This window comes from Acyrthosiphon pisum, chromosome A1 (genome assembly GCF_005508785.2).
Source record: "Acyrthosiphon pisum isolate AL4f chromosome A1, pea_aphid_22Mar2018_4r6ur, whole genome shotgun sequence".
NCBI classification, from domain to species: Eukaryota; Metazoa; Arthropoda; class Insecta; order Hemiptera; family Aphididae; genus Acyrthosiphon; species Acyrthosiphon pisum.
In genome coordinates this window covers 39353915-39374680 of record NC_042494.1, presented here as the reverse complement: position 1 = coordinate 39374680, position 20766 = coordinate 39353915, and the positions used below count along the sequence as shown (strand labels likewise).

Sequence of the window (20766 nt, the reverse complement as noted above, 5' to 3'; positions counted from 1 at the left end):
TCGGCCCAACCCTAGTTAATTTAACGTTATTCACGAACGATGTATCGGGTAACCTAACGGCGATATTTTCCGTTGGTCAGTCTTAATTCTTAAGGTGCTATTTCACCCTATTAGACCCCGTTTGCATAACCATGTGAAGCGATACTTCCTGATTAATAAATTCGTGTTATCGATCATTGTCGATAGATACCACAGGGCACAGGTTACCCGCCGTTACCGTTAAGTTAAAATATTTCAAATCTATCACTGCAGTAGTTACATGTAAACATGTTACTACAGTGTATATTCATACCCATGTAAGACAATTATTGTGAACAATTATCAAACACGAGAATATGCAAAATCCAAACTATTGAACACGTCGTACGTGACACTGTGCAGCAGTGCAGGGGGTAGAATAGCGACATCGTGAGTCTGATCATTCACTAATCATAATTTACGGGAAATTTCCAGAGTCGGGCAGAGTTGGGTCAAGCTCAAATTGTTGACACAAAACTACATGCGACGTAGCTGTAAAAATTGTGGCTGCCGACTGTTTTTTCCGCAGTTTCTTCGCACTGAGTCTTCCGACTCTCAATGAATCCTTTAATACTTACTAACAACTATTTCTGTCACAACTCTAATAGATAACATCTGTAATAGACTGTAATAGATAACATCTCTGATAAAGATAAACTACTAATTGGGTTCCAGTATAAAAATGATAACACACTATTAACTAAATTCTTGGGTAGTTAGGTTCGAATATAAATACGATAATTACACAAAAATAAGAAGTGGGCTGAGCAAAAGAACAATTTTTTTATTGAAAGAAAAATTGATGGGTAAAATAAATAGATTTGAGTATTTGACTTTGTAAAAGCTCTTTCATTTAAATTTTTATCAACCATATGAATTTTTTAATATTTTTTATCATGTTATACCATTCACTAGTGTAACAGTATACTTATGTAACATAACATAAGTTATGTTCAATTAATTAGGTATTATAATAATTATTTACTATATATTAGAAACTTAAAAAATTTTTTAATCATATCAGTGTTCTAATTTACAGATCATGACTGACAATCTTAAAAATGAAATAGGAAATATTTTTTTGCATGAACTATATAGAGTAATACCTACCCGAAAAACAACGGGACCTAACTAGAATAAATAAGTGTCTTGCGGACCCAACTAGTAAACGCCGGAATTTTGCACATTATTACATGAATTCTTTAGTCTTTACCCACGTCCCACACAAGCCACTATATTATACATAAGGTGATATACTGATATAGGTACTTAAGTTGTACGCTTCTGCCACCTCAGAAACCGTCTTTATCAATATTACGGTAATCAATAATGATCTGTTCTTGCCGTGATCGGTATCTTGATTTGCCTAACCTAGATTAAAAAAAATTCTGCTCCAGAATACAAAATTAAAAATATACATAAGTAGCAATTCAAAAAATAAAAAAATAAAAAAATTGAAAAACTATTTTTGAAACATGTTTTTAGTAGGTAACTTCAAACTAGGTATATGTTAAGGTCCAAAGACAAAAATTCATTTGATAAAAATCATATTTACCTTTAAAATAATCACCTATATATCTACGAAATAAACCTTTTAGTTGTTTTTTTTCCACAGTGTGGAATGTATTGATTTTTACAAACTGCCAGGTTGTATTAAGACTAAAGTTAATAATATTATAATACAGGTAGAAAAACATGGAAGTATAACCAACGAGCGAATAAGGAGCATATCGCTAATGTAATCACTAGTGATTAGTGGCCAATATATTGTATAATACATTAATACAATAGTCTTTCGATAATTCGAAAAACTCCATAAATCGAACTAAATGCTGAGTCCCCTGAGAAAACCTCTATTATTAGAAGAACATACATGTATTGATGTGATACATGTATATGTTCCCTCGATAATTCCGAAATGTCTGTCGGAGGGACACACTCTACAATTCGAATTTCTTTAAACGCAATTATATGTAAGTTGATATGTATGTACATATCAAGATTATGTACAATTTATTTGACGTACTCGTAATGAAACTAATAACGACGGTGGTTAAATATTATCGTAGTTTATAAATGTTGTCGTACCTATTACCTATACCTAATCTAAACTTTAATATAATATATGTATAATAAATAAATATCAAAATAAATGTAATATACCTACACTTACACTTACAATTTCTCACCTTTCTTTAATTCGAATTAATTTGTTTTCCCTCAATTATTCAAACACTCGGTAAATCGAAAACCTCTGTAAATCGAATTATCGCCTGAATTTCGAATTATCGAGTGACTATTGTGTACTGACTAGATTATATTATATTTAATTATACGTCAAACGTAAGTACCTATACAATTTATTATATTTAAATACTGAAATATTATTAGTTATTACTTATTAGAATTTAGAATTATTCGAACTTTCCCATGTTTTAAATAATTTAATATAATTATAAATTCTGTTTGATGTTGCCATGTCAAATGTATTTAAAACAAAAATATAGTTTTTCTTATAAGCTAATAATTGGGGATCTTGAACCTCATTTGTATACAAAGTAATATAAGTAGGTAATATTTTATTCTAATCAACTCTGTAATAAAATATAATATACTAGCTGATCCCGGCACTTCGTTGCCCGTTAAATGTACTAACTCTATATGACTCAAACTTTTTTCAATTCGTTATTTAATATTCGGTGTATGGTGTTCAAAATGTATATTAACTTTTCCGTTTCCGGGAATAAAAATTCTGATTCGCAACACTATATCGGTAGATCGCGGAACCCGTACTGTTTGTACGTAAGTGTATGATTTAACTCTAAAGTATCAAAGTTATACCAAGTTTGTCATATTCCACCTATGGAACCGTCGTATTCCACCTATACAAAATCCTAACCTAACATAACTATTAATATCAGATGAATAAAAAAAACCAAATTTAACCATTTTGAAATTAGTCTGTCTTCCCAGAGGTCTAATCTACACACAAGCATTAATTTATATAATATATATAATATTATATACATTGACAAAAAATAATAATACAAATCAACAAACATGCCCGATTAACCAATAGCAACCAATATATAATACACTGTTGCGCCACTTTTGTATTTTTACATCCAGATTTCCTACTTTTCCGGTGGATTTTCCTAAAATTTTCTTTCGTAAAAACCTCCGTATTACTCAGGTCGTTCTCGAGTTTTAGCGAGACTAACGCGTACAGAAATTAATTTATATGTATATATATAAAGATTAGTAAGTACATACATGAAAAATATAGTGTTTTTAGTTTCTACCAGGACTTCATATTGAACTGCTATAGTAAAAATTTTGTTAAAACCGACTTTATTATATCTGATTGCTACAGTATTATGAATTATGATATTCAATCCAGAGATTGGTTTACAACAAATGCTCTTCCTATGTTTTCCTGATGTTTGACATATCTATAAGCTCTTCGTAGAAAGTGACTCCTACATCCTATTCATTATTTGGCTGATGTATTTCGTTCTGGGTCTTCCTCTTGACTAACCTAAACTCCCACTACCCTCTACTACATAATAAATAATTTAAAGCTGAATGCTAATTTAGAATTTTTGTTATAGAATGTCATCAATAATTTAGCATAAGCAAAATACTATAATAATTAATTATATATTCATCCACTCAAATTTTAATTTAAAAAAAAATTTAATTAATTCCTAGGACTAAGCAATTGCATTAGGTAAACGTCGTTCAACACGCCACTGATCGTGTTCCAGATTCCTTCTATCATTCCTTCTGTTATTAAACTCTGTAATTCGTCACCAAGCATCAGCGTGTGCCCTTATCATCTGTAGATATGAGGCAGGTATGCCATCTACATTTCTTTAGAGGATCTATCAATGTTCTATTTTATTTTATTGTCTTTAGGATATCTTCATTCGTTCTTATTTCAGTTCAATTTATTCTATTTGCATCTTCCTCAAACACCACATTTCTAGAGCTTCAAAATAGTTTATAACTCGCACGTAAGGACATACGACTCTAACTAAATCGCAAATCTGGCTTCATTATGGTTTATAATATATTAACTAATGAATTAATATTATTATATCTTGTAAATTGCAATACCTACCTTATTTGTTCAGTGTTCATTATTCAATAATATACATTTGCTGATAATTGTTCAGCTGTAATGTTTTTTAATCATAAAAACCATTAAAACTAGTACTGAGAGAAGAAAAAAATCGGCTTAGGTAAGTGACCGATAAATGACGAGAGAAGAGTAAGAAAGCAGGAAGTTAGACACGCCACACGTGAGATAAGAGCATGCAATATTATGATTTATGACAAAGCCACAACGGGCAAAAGAGATGTCTGTCGCGCCGTCGTTAAAATCGTTATCTATAGTAGTGGGTTTGTTGCACCGCAAAGTGTATTTATTTACAATATTGAACGAGTCGACAGTCACGACTATACTCCGGCCGAGTATCCTCTGCATTCCCCCGATTTGTACCATTTAGTGTATGGCTATGTGCGGAATCGGACGAGTTTTCGTCAGGCGACGGGATATACCCTCGTGGGCCAAAGTATAGCATGTTATCGTGTGATCGGATTGTATATTTTGCGTAATTATAATGGAAAAAATAAACGTGATGGGTGACGTATAATACATCTTATACTCTTATGCCATAGGCGCAACTAGGGGATACTTACCTGATGGTTATTCAGTAACCCCATTCCTAAGACACAAGAAACAGCTCTCATTTATAATTTAAAAAAGAGCTGTTTCTTCATTTCCTATAATGGTTTTAGATTCTGAGTGGAAACGATAAATGTATTGATTTTACAATGATGTGTGTTTTTTATTTTTGTGTCTGTCGGTGGAAATGCTAAGATTTTCTTCAACAGTATATTTTCTGATAGGAAAGTGAAAATTTCCCGGTAGTTTTCAAAAGCGCCGTGAAAAACATAAGAAAAATTAAGGAAAAACGGTTTTCGAGAAAATCGATTTTGGTTTTTGGTGCAACTCTTAAACAAATTACCGTAGGCATATGAAAATTTGACTGAATGTTTATATTAGAATTTTATATACACCATAACATTTTCCAAATATTTTGACATCTTTTGAGCTGTTTACAGATATTTTCAGTTTCTATTTTTTTAGTTTTTTTTCTATAAATATCAATAAAATTTTATTTGTTGGTAAAAAGCTTGAAACATTAATAGATTAATACTCCTGGTATATTGTTTCAAAAGCAGATGAAAAAAATTAAAAACTTATAGTCACAATTTTTCTTATAAGCATTTAATTTTCAAATATTGATAAAATACGTAAAAATGACGAAAATTTGCAAATTATTTGAGTTAGAAATTCATAAAAATTTTCTTTTTAAATCTAAGATTTTAAAATTTGATAAAAGATTCCTCATAAGTTTTTCTACCCTTATCAAAAAAAAAAATGTCTAGAAGAAAATTGAATTGAATTTTTATGAGCGTTTGAAATTCATATTTTTACAACATTTGATATTCATTGGATTTCTCATGTAATGATTTTCTTATTTTGTTGTTATTAAAGACCGAATGATTGTAGATACTTGAAAATTTTACTGAATGTTTATATTAGCATTTTCTATACACCATATAATTTTTAAAATAATTTGACTCTTTTTGAGCTGATTACGGACATTGTCAGTTTTCAATTGTTTTAGTTTTCTTTTATTATTAATATCAACACAATTTTATTTGTGGGGTAAAAAAGCGTGAAAATGTAATGCAAGGCTCGTGATATATTGTTACAATAGCAGTAAAAAAATATTAAAAATATATAGGCACAATTTTTTTTTATAAGGATTTAAAGTCTGAATTTTGACATTTATCAAATTTAAAATTTAATAATTATTTTGTACTTAAAAATGTATAAAATGTTCAACTTTTATAGCTATAAGGATTGAAAATTTAAAACAAGGTTCTACGTAAATAGGTAAATATATATAAATTACTTTATTCACAATAACATCATCAAATATACTTAGTAACACGAACTACTACACAGCAACACCCACTGGCCCACCTTTTTTTTATCGGACATTTTAAAAAAAATGTTTAATGTGTATGGTGTTCCAATACTGAACAACATTTTAGTTTATACCCACTTTATTGCAGTTAAAAGTCGCACTTACAATTATTGTGAGTTCCACAAAATCCACTACGCGCGAAAGATGCATTTCGTCGATACGTCGATACGTCTAAACAACTGGCTAAGAGCATGCTCTTATGTATATGTATATGGACTTGTGCTTGTGCAGTATATGGACTTGTGTATATGGACTTGTGTATATGGACTTGTGTATATGAACTTATGTATATGGAATTAGACAGATTAAAGGGGGGCTAAGAGGGCTATATAGGCTATAGACCAGAACCAACCAAAAAAGGGACCCCCAGAAAAATGTTTGGATTGTAATTTTTAATACAATAAAAAAATTTGGTAATTATGTTGTTATAAGGTACACACTTACACGCAATACCTACACAATCACACAGATACACTGATACACACATTTACAGTTTCAGGCTTTCAGCTATGTTTTAAGTTTAACACTTAAACTAAATTGTATTGATTAATAATTAATTATCAAATGTAAACATTGTAAACTTACTCTTTGAGTAAAAATATTTCCTTGTTCAACTATACTAAATATAAATAAACAAATACGTTTAACAATATTTTTGTAAAATTAAGGCCCCCGAAAATAGGATAGCTGGGACAGGATACTGAGAGAAATGTATCTAACATTACTTCTATAGAAATATTAAATATAAGTATAATATTCTATTAGCAATCGTAAGATTATGTGAACATGGATTATATTATAGAAATATGTTATGTACCTATTATTTGATGATAATGTAAAATATTATATAATATCATGTTGGATATTTATTATTTTAACAAATCAAGTCTTAATGTTTGTTATTAAATAAATATGATAGGTAGGTAGGTACTGTATTATTATACTAAAATATTGATTTGGTTTTTTACTGTGCATTGTATAGTTAATACTTAATAATTTATTAAGGAATAGTATTTGGGGTACCTACTACCTATGGTGTATGCAGTATGGGCTCACAGAATATTTAAGTTCTGGTCACACCTATTATAATTTATTTAAGATATTTACAATGTCTACAAGAATGCGCTTTCGTCTTCGACTTAAATTACTACTAATTAAATATTTAATTCTACTTTTATCAGTCCCTTTTCTATTATATCACATTATGTGATCTGATGATCAATGATCATTATACTCAGTAATTTCCAATGCCAACGGATCATGGTCGGCAGACGTCCAGTCTCTGATTTATTTCCGGTGTCGCCCTGACATCTCGGTGCGGTCCATCGGATGGACGAGGGAGATGGACGTGACCAACGGCAGGAAAATCGAAAGAACCTGTGCAGAAAAAGCGTGCAAATCATAGACCTATAAATTAGTTTACAAAGTTAGTTTATACTGTTTATAGGTCTATGTCGCAAATACAGTGAAATACCTACTCGCCTACGCAGCGGCGAGTATTTTAAGAACCCAACGACGGCAATCGCGTCGCCGGGAGAAGAGAATAATGATAATAATAACGTTGCACAATCAACACTCATCACCATCCAGTGAATAGTGATACACTGATGCTGCGTGCGCATGTTGCACAACAGCGACAGCCGCCCGCCGCCAGAGCAGTCGCGTCGGTGCGCCGCACCTTTTACAACGTTATGCTTACCAGTTACCGTACGTAATAGCAGTAAGTAACCAGCCGTTGTACAGTTGTTGTGGTCGTCGTCGAGCGGTATGGTACAACGGGACGGGCGAGTATAATCGCGAACAGAATATTATTTATCGTTGTCGTTTAATACAATATAATATGATTATAATATCGCTTGAAGACCAACAAGTGAGACGACTATCTATTTCATAATATTATTAGGTTTATCGTATCATTGCTAGAGCTCAGTGGCGACGGTGTTGTTGTTGTTGTTTATTATTGTTGTTGTATCGTAATATTATAATATTATGATCACCGTCGTCGATTCAGTGGCGGCGCGTGGTGACTAGTGGAAATAGCGGAGTATTGCGCAATCATACTCTACGGGGACAATACGATCGAACTCGACGTCTCTTCCGTATTGTCCGATATTAATATAAGTGCCTAATATACTTTCATTAATGGCTGCACTACTCGAGGTGAGTAACACTCAAAAAGTTATCGTTAGCGATTTGATTTAATTTTAATCCTTCACAGTTCACGTATTAGTGTATTACCAAATACGCATTTTGTTTAGACTTCGCGACGAATAATAATAGTAATAATAATAATCATTAATCACGCTCACGTGCGACGCCGTAGTGTGTTTCGTCAGACCACGTCACGACACGTGACCCCCTTATAAATCTGTAAACAATAAAATGTAAAATAAATAAAATACGGGAATTATTATGCTGGTAAAATATTATATGATTACGTACGTCGATAAGCACTATCACACCTCACATAATAATATCTTCCAACAGATATTAGGCGGGGGGAGATATTTTTTTTAAATGTTTTTAAATAAATTTACATTTATCCATGTTCAATAAATGTCTTAATATGACTTAAAAAGTTATGCTGTATGTATACTTATAACAACATACAGTACATACAATATACACCATACACGATGATGTAAAAGAAGGCTCTCGGTGAGGGGGAAGACAAATGTTCTCAAACACACCACTGTCATATTACTGCGTTTAAATTTCAAACCAACGATTTCCCATTAGATTTTAGTAAGTTACTGTAAAACGAAAATCAAAATCAACACTAACAGATGGTATATACGTGTGCCGATCCAACGAGTGTTATAAATACAACAAATAGTGTGAAATCTCATATACAATTTTCAGAATGAACATTTTGGGATATCGTATTGCGTATGACCGTCGTGATTATTAAATTAAATTAACAGTTTCGAATTATGATGAAATGTACCTACGGTGTTCATAATATAAATAAATCAAGTAGGTTTTTGGAAATACGATGTATAATCATTAATCATGTATAAATATCAAATTTTAAATGAAATTCAGATTCAACGTTCAATGCGATCACGTCGTTTATTAGCTATACAAAAACATAACAAACCATTGTCCATTATCCTGTATTGTCGATGTTTATTTATATCTGATAAAAAAAAAAACATTAGGTAGATTAATGTGAATATCAAAACGTGTCCAATATGGTACAATAATGGTGGGTGTTAAAACATATTATGCAGATTGTAATAGGATAGAAATTAGAAATCACCGACAAGTAATGACTAATGATGATATTGAATACAAAATAAAAATAAAATTTCGACATTCGATAATAAATACACGTTTAAATGTATTATTTACTCCGAAAAAATGTAAACGTACCAATCAACAATATTTTCGTATTTCGATCTAATGCGTACATGTACTGCACGTCCTGTCGATTATTATTACCGTGGCGGCGTGGTGTCTTTGAAGTTTGGACGATGGACATAATATTATTATTGTTATTAATTTTATACGGAGCCTACGATTGTCTCATCTGTTTTTAACTTGATTGATGCCCGTGCCGGACGGGTTTACCCAAATGCTTTTATAGTCGTTCGTTTGTTTCGGGCTGATTCCGTTGGTTTTGCAAACAGTGATGTTTTTATAGATTTCCCAAACGAGTTGTTTGCATCTTACTTTATCGCGATTATAATATTATTATCGTCATTAGACGTAGTTTTCCTCGCACAGGCATCACCACCACCACTTGCTATTTTACCACGTCCTCCACCACCTCTTTTCATTTCTCGCCATACACCCGTCGCCCGTCACAACTGCGCGCATTTTCATAATCAGAAACAGAATTATAGTGAACGTACCGGTTTGTGCGCTTATACAATTGTACGGAATACGGATGTAAACGTTCACGAGGTTAGGACTATCGTGTCGTGCAGCAAGTCGAATCAACAGTGGACATAACGGCTGTACATAACAATCGCGTACAGTCGAATACATAATACAAATAAAATAATTACTTATTACTGTAAAGACAAAACAATAATATCGTACCGACGTACCAGAAATTTACCTTTTATAACATTATAATGGTTACCGATGCAAACGCATTTCTTCGCGATTAAAATAGGAAAATCCACAATACGGGACAGTGCGTGATTCGTCTACCGCATTTATTATACCTAAATATCTTATACCGACGACGTTTCAGTGTAATCATTATGACGGTGACCGCTGTGGCAGTGGCAATCGCAGTGGCGGCTTATATCGGCGGTCCGAATCGCGCCCGTACGGAGGAGGCGGTGACGATGGCCTTGTCGTAGTTGTTGTTGCTGCTATGACTGCGCCCGCTATGAGTTATAACGATGTCATGATGATTCACAGCGAGACGCGCCAGTGATCGCGACGCAAACGTTCTATGGACAGTGACGACTTCCACCACCAACAACAACAACAACAACAACAACAGCGACGTCGGCGGTCGACAACGGCCGTGTTGCTACAGCAGCATCAGCAACAGCAGCCTGGCGTGAGGTGGCGTGCGGTGCAGCCAGCCAGGAGGAGTTGCTCGGCCGTAACCGAAAGGGACATGATGATGGTTACCGCCGGCGCGTGGCAGCCGTCCCGGCAACACTCGCTCACCGCCAAGAGATCGTCCAGAGTTTACAGGTACACTTTTCACACACGAGAACTGACCGCTGAATATTTTAGTAGGAGCCTGATTTGACAATGGTTGCGATGGTATAAACTCTGAGATAAATTGTATTGTCGAACAAAACAAGATCATTAGTCAAAAACAGACACTACAATATAAATTATATAATATTATTGGACTATATAGTTTGTTAAAATTTGTTCGTCTTTCTTTCTTCAGTTAAAAGCCAAATCTTTAATTTCCGTTAGATTTTTTTCCAAGTTTGTAGTAAGTACTCTCGAACAATCAATTAAAGGCTCTGTCAAACAGAACGCGAATTAAAGCGGTAAATGGCTCGTCGGCGTGGTGCTTTCATGCGCGTAAATAACGCCGCGTTGTAACAAATTACAAAATAACGCAACTTGAAAATAACGCTTTCTGTTTGACAGAGCCTTCAGTGTCTGACATTCGTTTCTAAAATTATAAATAATCATGCATTATAACATGTGGAAGTAACAAGGGTGTAAATATTTATAGTATTATTAAAAATTCAAACTGTCAATGATAATTTACCATGAGCTGCATGAGCATAAATGTATCACAACTATACTCTTATAAACATGAATTTTATAAACATTAAACCAAGGTAGTACCTTGAATCTATTTAGTATATAGATAAATAGTTAATACTTTATATCATGACAAAATCTAATTTGTAATATTAGGTAAAATTAATATTAAACAATTTTGAATTTAATTTTTAAAGATAGCTATTATTAGCTTCACGTTTAATCGACAGAATACATCTTAATGTACCTATTGGCTATTAATGATTCTATTTCATTCCATGTCATTGGGCCAGATGGCGTCGCATCGAAATTAGCTATTTTTGTTATAACTGATAATTCGACTTAAATGAAATATTGATATTATATTATAATGACATAACATCGTACCTACTTCTACAAGAAGTATGAATTATGATAAAGTTGACCCGGTTTGGCCGGAACTGCTGTGATGAAGTATTTCGGGACGGCTAATATTGTCCTGGAATCAAATTTCAATATTATAATATGGACTTACTAAATATTTATAGTTGAAAAACAATATGGTTTTGATTAATGATAAAAATTTTCCTGGTTTGGTGACGACAATATTATCGATAAATATATTCATTTTCCCGTTACCCTACAGCAATTTTTTACTATTATTTTATCGATAATATTATTAATAATTTGGTCTGTCACCTTACTCACCCCGATTTGTAACGTTGAGTTAGTTTTTGCCTTACAAACGAATGTCATAATTGAATTCTGACTATATTGTGTCTGGTATTCTAACATAAAATAGTGTATTGAAACTGGCGGTTGACCATAGAGTAGTATGGTTTTTTCCATAAAAATTTTACAAAAAATTTTTACCCCAGCTTATGTAAATTTAAATACGGCAACCCTAAGTTATGATAAATATATAACTATTTAAACATTTATTGCTAGCAAATAATACATTAAGTATACCTATTTATAATTAAACGACACCAATTATCACCTGACTAACTACTCACCCACCCACATATTTATAGTAGGGGAGCAGACGATTGCCGTCTTATGTGTGGTTCGGTGCTACTGGATGGGGTTACATTGGGTATAACGTAAATCCAGCTACCCACAGCGTGGTGCCTAAAGGCGGGTTTCTACTATACACGACAAATATTCAGCTATGTCCAACAACACGGTATCATGGTTAATCGTGTGGTAACTGAACCTAACCAACCAATCACAGCAAAGGATTTGTATGCACGTACACGTGTACGTGTATAGTGGAAACTCGCTTTAAAACACCGCCTACGAGGCGATCCTAGGCAAGCCACGATTTATATACCGAAGATGTCTGACAAGCCCGCATATATATATAATAAATTATATTACTAACACTACTAACTAGTGATAACAGTCAAGGCAATCTAGTTTGATATATATCTGTGGACACGGTCAAAGATATAATAGATAATATTATAAGATATTATACCTTTAAACGTGTCTGTGGACGAACCTTTCTATTCCCGTAGCTCGACAATGATACCAAGTACACGAGGCCCACGCCGTAGGAGGTAGGAATTTGGATTTATACGGCCAAACTTCTTAATTTCACGGGGTTTGTAATCGCGACCGATAAAGTTTGAATGTTTAATGACGAAAATTTAACTGAAAGAATATTGCCAACAATAACATACCTACTGAACGTGGTTGCGAAAAGGGTATTGTTGGTATATGTATAATAGCGCCATTAATGGTAGTCATGCTGCAGGTGTCGTCCGTTTCCTAAATAAATTATCTATCGACCTCGTTCTACAGCAATTATATTTTATTATAGTTGAACTTTGAAGGTATTTAGGTTCCAATTTTCTGAGTTGATACATTTCTACCTTATCACACACTTCAACACAAATAGTTATTATTCAATATAGTGTGTCGGAGAGTTATTTATTTCACCGATTGAGGATTTGGATTATGCTTTAATACAATCATTCTGTACAAAGGGACATGGCAGATTCGCACATCTGGTGGGTAGATGATAAGGGGGTCTTCTCATCGTCCATAAAAGTATATTGCTCGCTGGATCCTAGAAACTGCAAATATATTAAACATATTAGCCAAGTGCTAAGGAAAGCAGTCTTCAGTCCACCAAACGGAATGGAAGTTGTATAAGTTACAACTGCAGGTTGCTATTATTTAGTCTTATACCGCCGAATATACATTGTTAAGCAGCTGTTGTAACTATTGACTATTGTAGTATTGTGTAAGTTTTTCTCACATTGGATCTTGTTTAATTATCTATATACGTATTATAAAATATCGTAATAATTCCTATTAGAAATTAACTTTAATAATAGTACTCAATACTCATATAAAATAATAACTCTGTCACATTAAGTTGCTATATTTAGAACTTCTTATTTACTTGACTTTAATAATTATAGTGGGTACTTATGATGAATGCGTACTTGACTAAACATAATTAATGACGATAGTTATATGTGATATGTAATAACTATAATAATTACTTTAATTTACCGTGTCGCGTCATGTACATGAATCGCGCGCAGTTCGAGGGAACGATTACCGAGATGACCTGCAAAACGACTATGTCATAGTATTAAACTAAAACAATTTTTTTTTTTTTGAAGTATTGGTTATTATTATTTTTATTTTGTGCCGAGTTCACATTAATTTCTATTATTTTTATAATGTTATTTACGCATGCACATGAGATCGACACGTCGACTATATTATTTTGAACCTAACAGCTATCCGTATTCATCAAGAAACGTTAAAAAAAAAAAAAATAACTAACAGATGCTGTCCAAGGCAAAAAAAAACACACATACAAAATGCCTATTTTTAATTCGCTCTGACATCAGTTGTTGTAGCACATTTACGCAAGTTTCGAGCGGTTGAAATTCGCCAGACTGGCCAAAATACTACAGTTGTATACAGAGTGTTACCTATTTTTTCGCACAGATTTCTCCTACGCACCTGAAAACAAAAATTAAATTATCTAAAGGAAATTCGTTACTTTTAATTTTGACTTCCAAAGAATAAAAAAATTATACTTAAATGCTTAGGTAATTGGTTAATTAATTTAAAGTTTCTCTAATGTATCATTCACTCCCGTCAAATAATAATAATTGGAGAGAACCCAGAGGGATATTAACTAACGCTAAAATGCAGTATCTAATAATTATATTTGTGTGATTATATTAGATCATCAATTTTGATGTATCATGATTGACGTCATTTTGAGTAACATCTGAACTTTCAATAAAACCATATGCTTGCGCCTTGAAACTCGGTATTTAAAGCAATGATGTCATGATAACTGAAGTCACTTGTATCCAGGTACTAGGGGGGTAGCCTATACATCTGCATTAAAGTCCATAAATCCATAATTCATAAGGATTAGTAATTGCTATTAGTTGAATATAATATTAATTACTATTTACTTTTTATTTTTTAAATGAACGAATATATTCATATACCTATGACAAGTAATTATGATTTATGAATTACTTCACTATGTAATAACCCACTTAATTATATATAAGTACTATAGGTTTAGAATACATATTGTCTAAACATACATCAACATGTACGTGCATTATTTCATCATCCATAACTTGTGCATACTCATGGACTGTCTTGTAGAAAAACTAAATGTTTAACAATAATATTACAAAAATAAGTAAAAATAAAAAAATATATATTTTTGAAAATTATTTTGATTGGGTTCCTAATAAATGTTTATAGAATCTAAAATCGGCCTACACTGTTTGTGCGTTTACTTGAATTACATTTTCCAATATCAATAACTTAAGAATTATTAATATGGTGATTAATTTGTGTAAAGTAAAAGTTAGTAAGTACAAGACAACAAATTAACACAAGTGACGGCTGGAGTAAAATTGAAGTTTAAATTTTAAAATTTATTAAAATAGATACGAGTGGGCTATCTAAATAGTACGGTGGCTGCCTACAGACCACAGGTGCCGTCTTCGGTTCCAACGTGTCTGTCGGCGCGTTTAAGAAAAACAAATCATCGTCATTATCATCAGGTGGGTTTCTCTGTCAAGCGTTCGCTCTAACCCACGCAAAGGTGCATGCGTGCCCTACCAGATTTACTATCGGCCCACGTGCATTGCGTGTTGCGTGTGTAGGCACGAGTATTATATGTGTATGCATATTCTATACATGAATAAATAATAATGTATATAGTTATACAGAGTGATATATTTAAATGATTTTTCACAACAATTTTGTGATTATAAATAATATTTTTATCCAGCTTGAAATAAACATAATATTGAATTTTTTTTGTAACACAATTTTTATTTAATATTAACTATTAAGCAAAAAAATATTTCTAAAAAATTAATGACAAATAATAATTTTTTTAATTTTCAAACATTTGAGCCATAAACCAAAATTGGTTTAAACTAGGTTTAAATGATTTATAATTTTAAAAAAAAATGTTCGTTCAGCATATTTTGGTATTTTTACTTTTTGTACCTAAACATTTTTAGAAAAATCTAATAAAATAGTAAAATAATATTTATGTATATTGTATATTGTAGAATGAACTATATCTAATTTCAAACTTTAGATAAACATTTTTTTTCTAAATTAACTGAAAATTTGTGTTGATCAACGGTTTTCAATGCACCAGTCTGTACATATTAATATGTGCCGTTTATTTCTGCCTACCACTCGATATATGTGACTCCTCGGGCCGGCCCCCCTGATCCCACGACCAGAGCCGATCCGTAGGCGATCCTGCTCCTGCACCAAATAACTCTACGCCGATTTTGTCGTTTCTTTTTTGATACAATATGCTCGTGTTTATTATTATGTTTAACGTGAAATATATTATTTTGTTGAAAATTACACATTTTAATTATGTATTCACTTCCCCCTACTACAGGACAACCGGTTCTTTACTTGGGTCTTGAGTCTCTAGATCAGTTAGCATAGATTTTAATCAGCATATTATTACAGTGATTCGGACTGTTTACAACCGCGTTGTACTAGTATCGCAATTCGCGGTATTTACCTATTTCGTAACCACTATGATATTGATGGACCAGAATTTATGTTAAACACATGTCACGTGACTAACTTCTTTTTTTGTAATTATTTATAAATCACTGTGTTTAATGATGCTGATTCGAAAAACGCAAGTTAATTTATAGTTCGATAACAACCAATTAAAAAATCAATAGTAAAAAGTAAATTAAAAATAAATATTCATGTACATAACCAGTGTGACTCTTTATTATTATAATATTTTTTTCTTTTGCCGACAGCAAAAAATAAAACTAAAAATTTCGGCAAGTATGACAAAATATGTGTGTTTTACATATTATTTGTTGTATAGTATAGTAATTTAAAGTATATGATGAAAACTCTTAAGAATTCTTTAAATACATTTATTTATTAATATATCATATCATATATATGTGTGTGATTTCGTCTTCTTTTGGTTTTCGTCGTTTCCGATAATTTTTAAATGCACAGGTGAGTATTTTGTGAGTTATTATTAGGCAATAAACTAATAAACAATTTATTTTTATAATTATAAAATGCATTTCAGTTTTACAAACAATTTTTCTTTTTTTTTTTTAATATTAAAAATAAAATAATTTAATAACATGTACACCCACACAATATTATATGTACCTGTATATCTTTTTAATAGTTTACAGTTTGAGTATTATAATATATTATTATATTATATTATTACTGTGTTTGTATTAATTTTTATGACTTTATTATAACTAATGTTTTCATCATATAGTTTATAATGTTCAATGCAACAATTTTATATGAAAAGAGTTGTATTATTTGTCGGTTTATTCAAGGTCCAATAGAATTGCCAAATACCAGATTAATTTTGGAAGACTGTTGAAAGCGCGTTCACGATGAACTTATAGAAAATATTAATAGTATAACTAGCTAAAGTCATGTTCACTGTATAAATAAATATCAATTTTATAGCTGTATGTGACAGAAAATCCTTGAAATAAAAATCTCCACGATTCAACATGTTAATAATGTAAAGTTATAGATATATTTTCTAATGATTCTGCTAATTTGTATAAATTCAATTTGTAAGTTTTTTTTAATTATTATTTTACGAATAATTTTCATTTCATGATTTTTACATTAAAAAAAAAATGTTGCCGACTTTAATCTTCACTTTTAGATTCTTAACGGCTTCGATAAGTGTATTGATATGACAATAATGTGTGTTTTTTATTTTTAGTGTGCAGTAAACACAGAAAATAGTCGAAAAAATGCTTCGATTTCCATTTTTAAACCTAACGAGTGGTTTCTGATACCAAATTTATCTAGTTTGTACTTTTAAAAGGATAAAATAAAGAATTTCGATTATTTTTTAAAACTTCAGGAAAAGAAATATTAAGAAATAACCGGTATTTTTACGCAAACTCAGTTTTTGACAAAATCGATTTTGTTTTTTTGTAGCATCTCACAAACAAAACCGTAGATACTTGACATTTTAATTAATATTGGTCCATTTTCCATAAAAATGTTCAAAATATATTGACTTTTCTACGCTACTTATTAACTGCCTCATGAAATTTTCAATTTTCAATTTTCTATACATTTTGAAAAAAATGTTTTCACTTAGTCAAAAAGTTTGAAAATTCTAATAATACAATGCTTCTTATAGCTTTATCGTATACCAATTAAAATTATCAAAAATACATTGTCAAACTATTGTTTTATGAAATTAATATTATTACAATAGAGTTTACAGTTATAATTTTGATAAAAATTCGTTAAGATCACGAAAATTTGCTAATTATTTTGAGTTAGAAATTCATAAAAATTGTACTTTTTATAACTATTATTTTAAAATGTAATATAAAATTCCTCTTGGGTTTTTCTACCTTTAACAAAAACAAAGTTTACCTTGAGGCTGATAGTCACATTGATTTCTTATGAGTGTTATTATGAAATTGTTTTTAAATACTTACATCATTTGATTCACCCCTGAATGAGAACATTGAATGGTTTTCTTATTTTATTGTAAGTTATAATTCAAAAACGGTTAACCGTAGTGGTTACTTTAAATGTTCACAAATTGTTAATATTAGTATTTTCTATACGTATTTTAAGCTAAATTTATAGACATTTTTAATTTTCAAAATTAAATTTTTGACATGTATATGTCTTATTTTAGTTTTTTTCTTGATATCCAAATATACATACAATTATAAGCCCTGGTAATAAATGAGGGATTAAGGACAAGAATAATTTATGAATAAGAAGTCACCCATATACCTAAGTTAAATTTGTGATTTAAATCTGACATTTTAGTGTCCCTACTTTTTGTTTTAGATTCTGAGCGGAGTGATTTTACAATGATGTATTTTTATTTTTTATTTTTTTTTGGTTTGCGTCTGTGTACACGATAACTAGTCGGAATAATGCTTGGATTTTCAACTTCAGTATATTTTCTGAAGGGAAAGTGAATCCAGTTGGTTAGGTTTGAAGAGGTCAAAATTTAAAATTCTCATACGTTTTCAAATGCGCCGGGGAAAAAAAGTGGATAAGTGGGTGTCGCTCTGCATGTTGGTTACTGTAATGGATTGTGTTAAATTTGAATCCAATGATATAATATCGTTGTATAAAAAAAACTATTCTGAGCGAAGATTCTGAGGAATCTTGTATTAAATTTTCATATCTTAGATTTAAAAAGAAAAATTTTTATGAATTTCTTACTCAAAATAATTGTGCTAATAATTTTCGTGATTTTCACGTATTTTGTCAAGATTTGTACTTCAACTGCGTATAAAAAAAAATGTGACAATGGATTTTTAATATTTTTCAAATTTCATTGTAACAATAAATTTGAGGCCTTGCAGTATTAAATTGTCAAGCTTATTTACCTAACACATACAATTGTATTGACATTCATAGAAAAAAAAACTGAAAAATTTGGCAACTGAAAATGTCTGTAAACAGATCAAAACAATTCAAAATATTTTGTAAATACTATGGTGTATAGAAAATGCTAATACTAACCTTTAGTGAAAATTTCATGTATACGGTCATTTTTTATAGGGTTAGTATTTATTATTTTAGTACCCACTATTCGTGGGTACTTGAAACTTCTAAAGTATGTATTATTATATATATAAATGTGATAATATGCAAATAAGATTAATTTAACTTACCGTTTACTATACAACGATATAATTAATATAATATATAAAATATCATCCTAGACTGACAAACCGTCTCCGCTCAGAATCGTTTTTCGTATATACAATGATATTATATTATTGAATTCAAATTTAACACCAATAACACCATCTATTATCACACTATTATAGTGACCCATTTGTAACCTACTGTACTCGCTTTTTTATTTTATTATTTAAGAGACTTGATATACTTGGTAGTTGGATTAAAAGAGGGATTAGGAGTTAATTACAGTTACGTGAATTCCCCAAAGAAGCTTGACATCAATTCGTTGATATAAGTATCTACTGTGGGGGATATTTTTAGTATAATATAGTCTTATTACAGGTGACTTCTGATTGGGTATTTGATGAGTAATATAATAATAATATTATATTATATTATTTGACGTCCATTTAAGGGTAATAGAATGTACATATTGCCTATCGTAGTATCGATTTAACACTAAAATACATAATATTAATATAAAATATTATTGAATATAATTAAATGATAAAATCTTTTAAACGTGAACTGATATTACCTAATTAACACATTTCTTGTCCGTAGTTTTTAATATTATCGGTTTACTGATATAATTTTAGTACATAATCTATTTATCTTAATATAATTATAGTGGAAGATTGTAGATTTAACAGATCTTGAGCCGTTGACACAGATAAGTGATGGCACATTATGCATTTTTGAAATAATTAATTTAAATATAATTGTTTTAAAAATTATTTTGCAATTATTTTTGTACACGTGTAAAAATTTGGACAGTTATATTGTAATAATAAACAGCTAAAAGTGTTTAGTTACCAAAATATCATAAGACAATTTAAATTGTTATTATTTTGTTTACCATCAAAATATCCACAAGTTTTTTAAACTTGAAATAATTACATCACTGCCCACTGACCTTCACGCTCCTTGTATTATAATTAAAATATGAGGCATGAGCTATTCAAATTTCTATACATCTAACGGTGTATTTTCGTTTTTTGTTAAAATGTAGTTTAATATATTATTAAAAAATATGTTTAATATCTTGGCCAATAGCCCTGGCCTTCTCGGAAACTATGGCCATTCCTTTTGCTGGATTTCGCTTATAATGCGGAACATTCATCCATCGTCCATCCAGTCCGCTACACTCGGACGTAAGAGGTCATTGTTTCATTGACTAATGAATAACATATTGTTTTTCGGAAATTTATATATACGTATAAATTTATTGTTGGTCGTTTTTTTTTTTAATGTGCAAACTGAGACATTTCAAAATGGATATAAA

General features: G+C 30.9%; 1 protein-coding gene across 5 annotated transcripts in view; it reads left to right on the top strand.

The window, feature by feature from the left end:
- The first annotated feature begins 7742 nt into the window (after positions 1-7742).
- The window catches only part of LOC100161026, a 28933-nt gene continuing 15909 nt past the window's right edge, over positions 7743-20766 (top strand). Inside the window, exons 1-2 of one of the 5 annotated variants that reach the window (XM_016800570.2) lie at positions 7743-8243; positions 10288-10745. In XM_016800570.2, coding sequence (XP_016656059.1) covers positions 10495-10745 — 251 coding nt within the window. In that variant the 5' untranslated portion in view covers positions 7743-8243; positions 10288-10494. Of the gene's footprint in view, positions 8244-9155; positions 10228-10287; positions 10746-16758; positions 16782-20766 lie in introns of those variants that run through there. The other 4 variants (XM_001946959.5, XM_016800568.2, XM_008191812.3 and 1 more) reach the window with 4 other exon arrangements.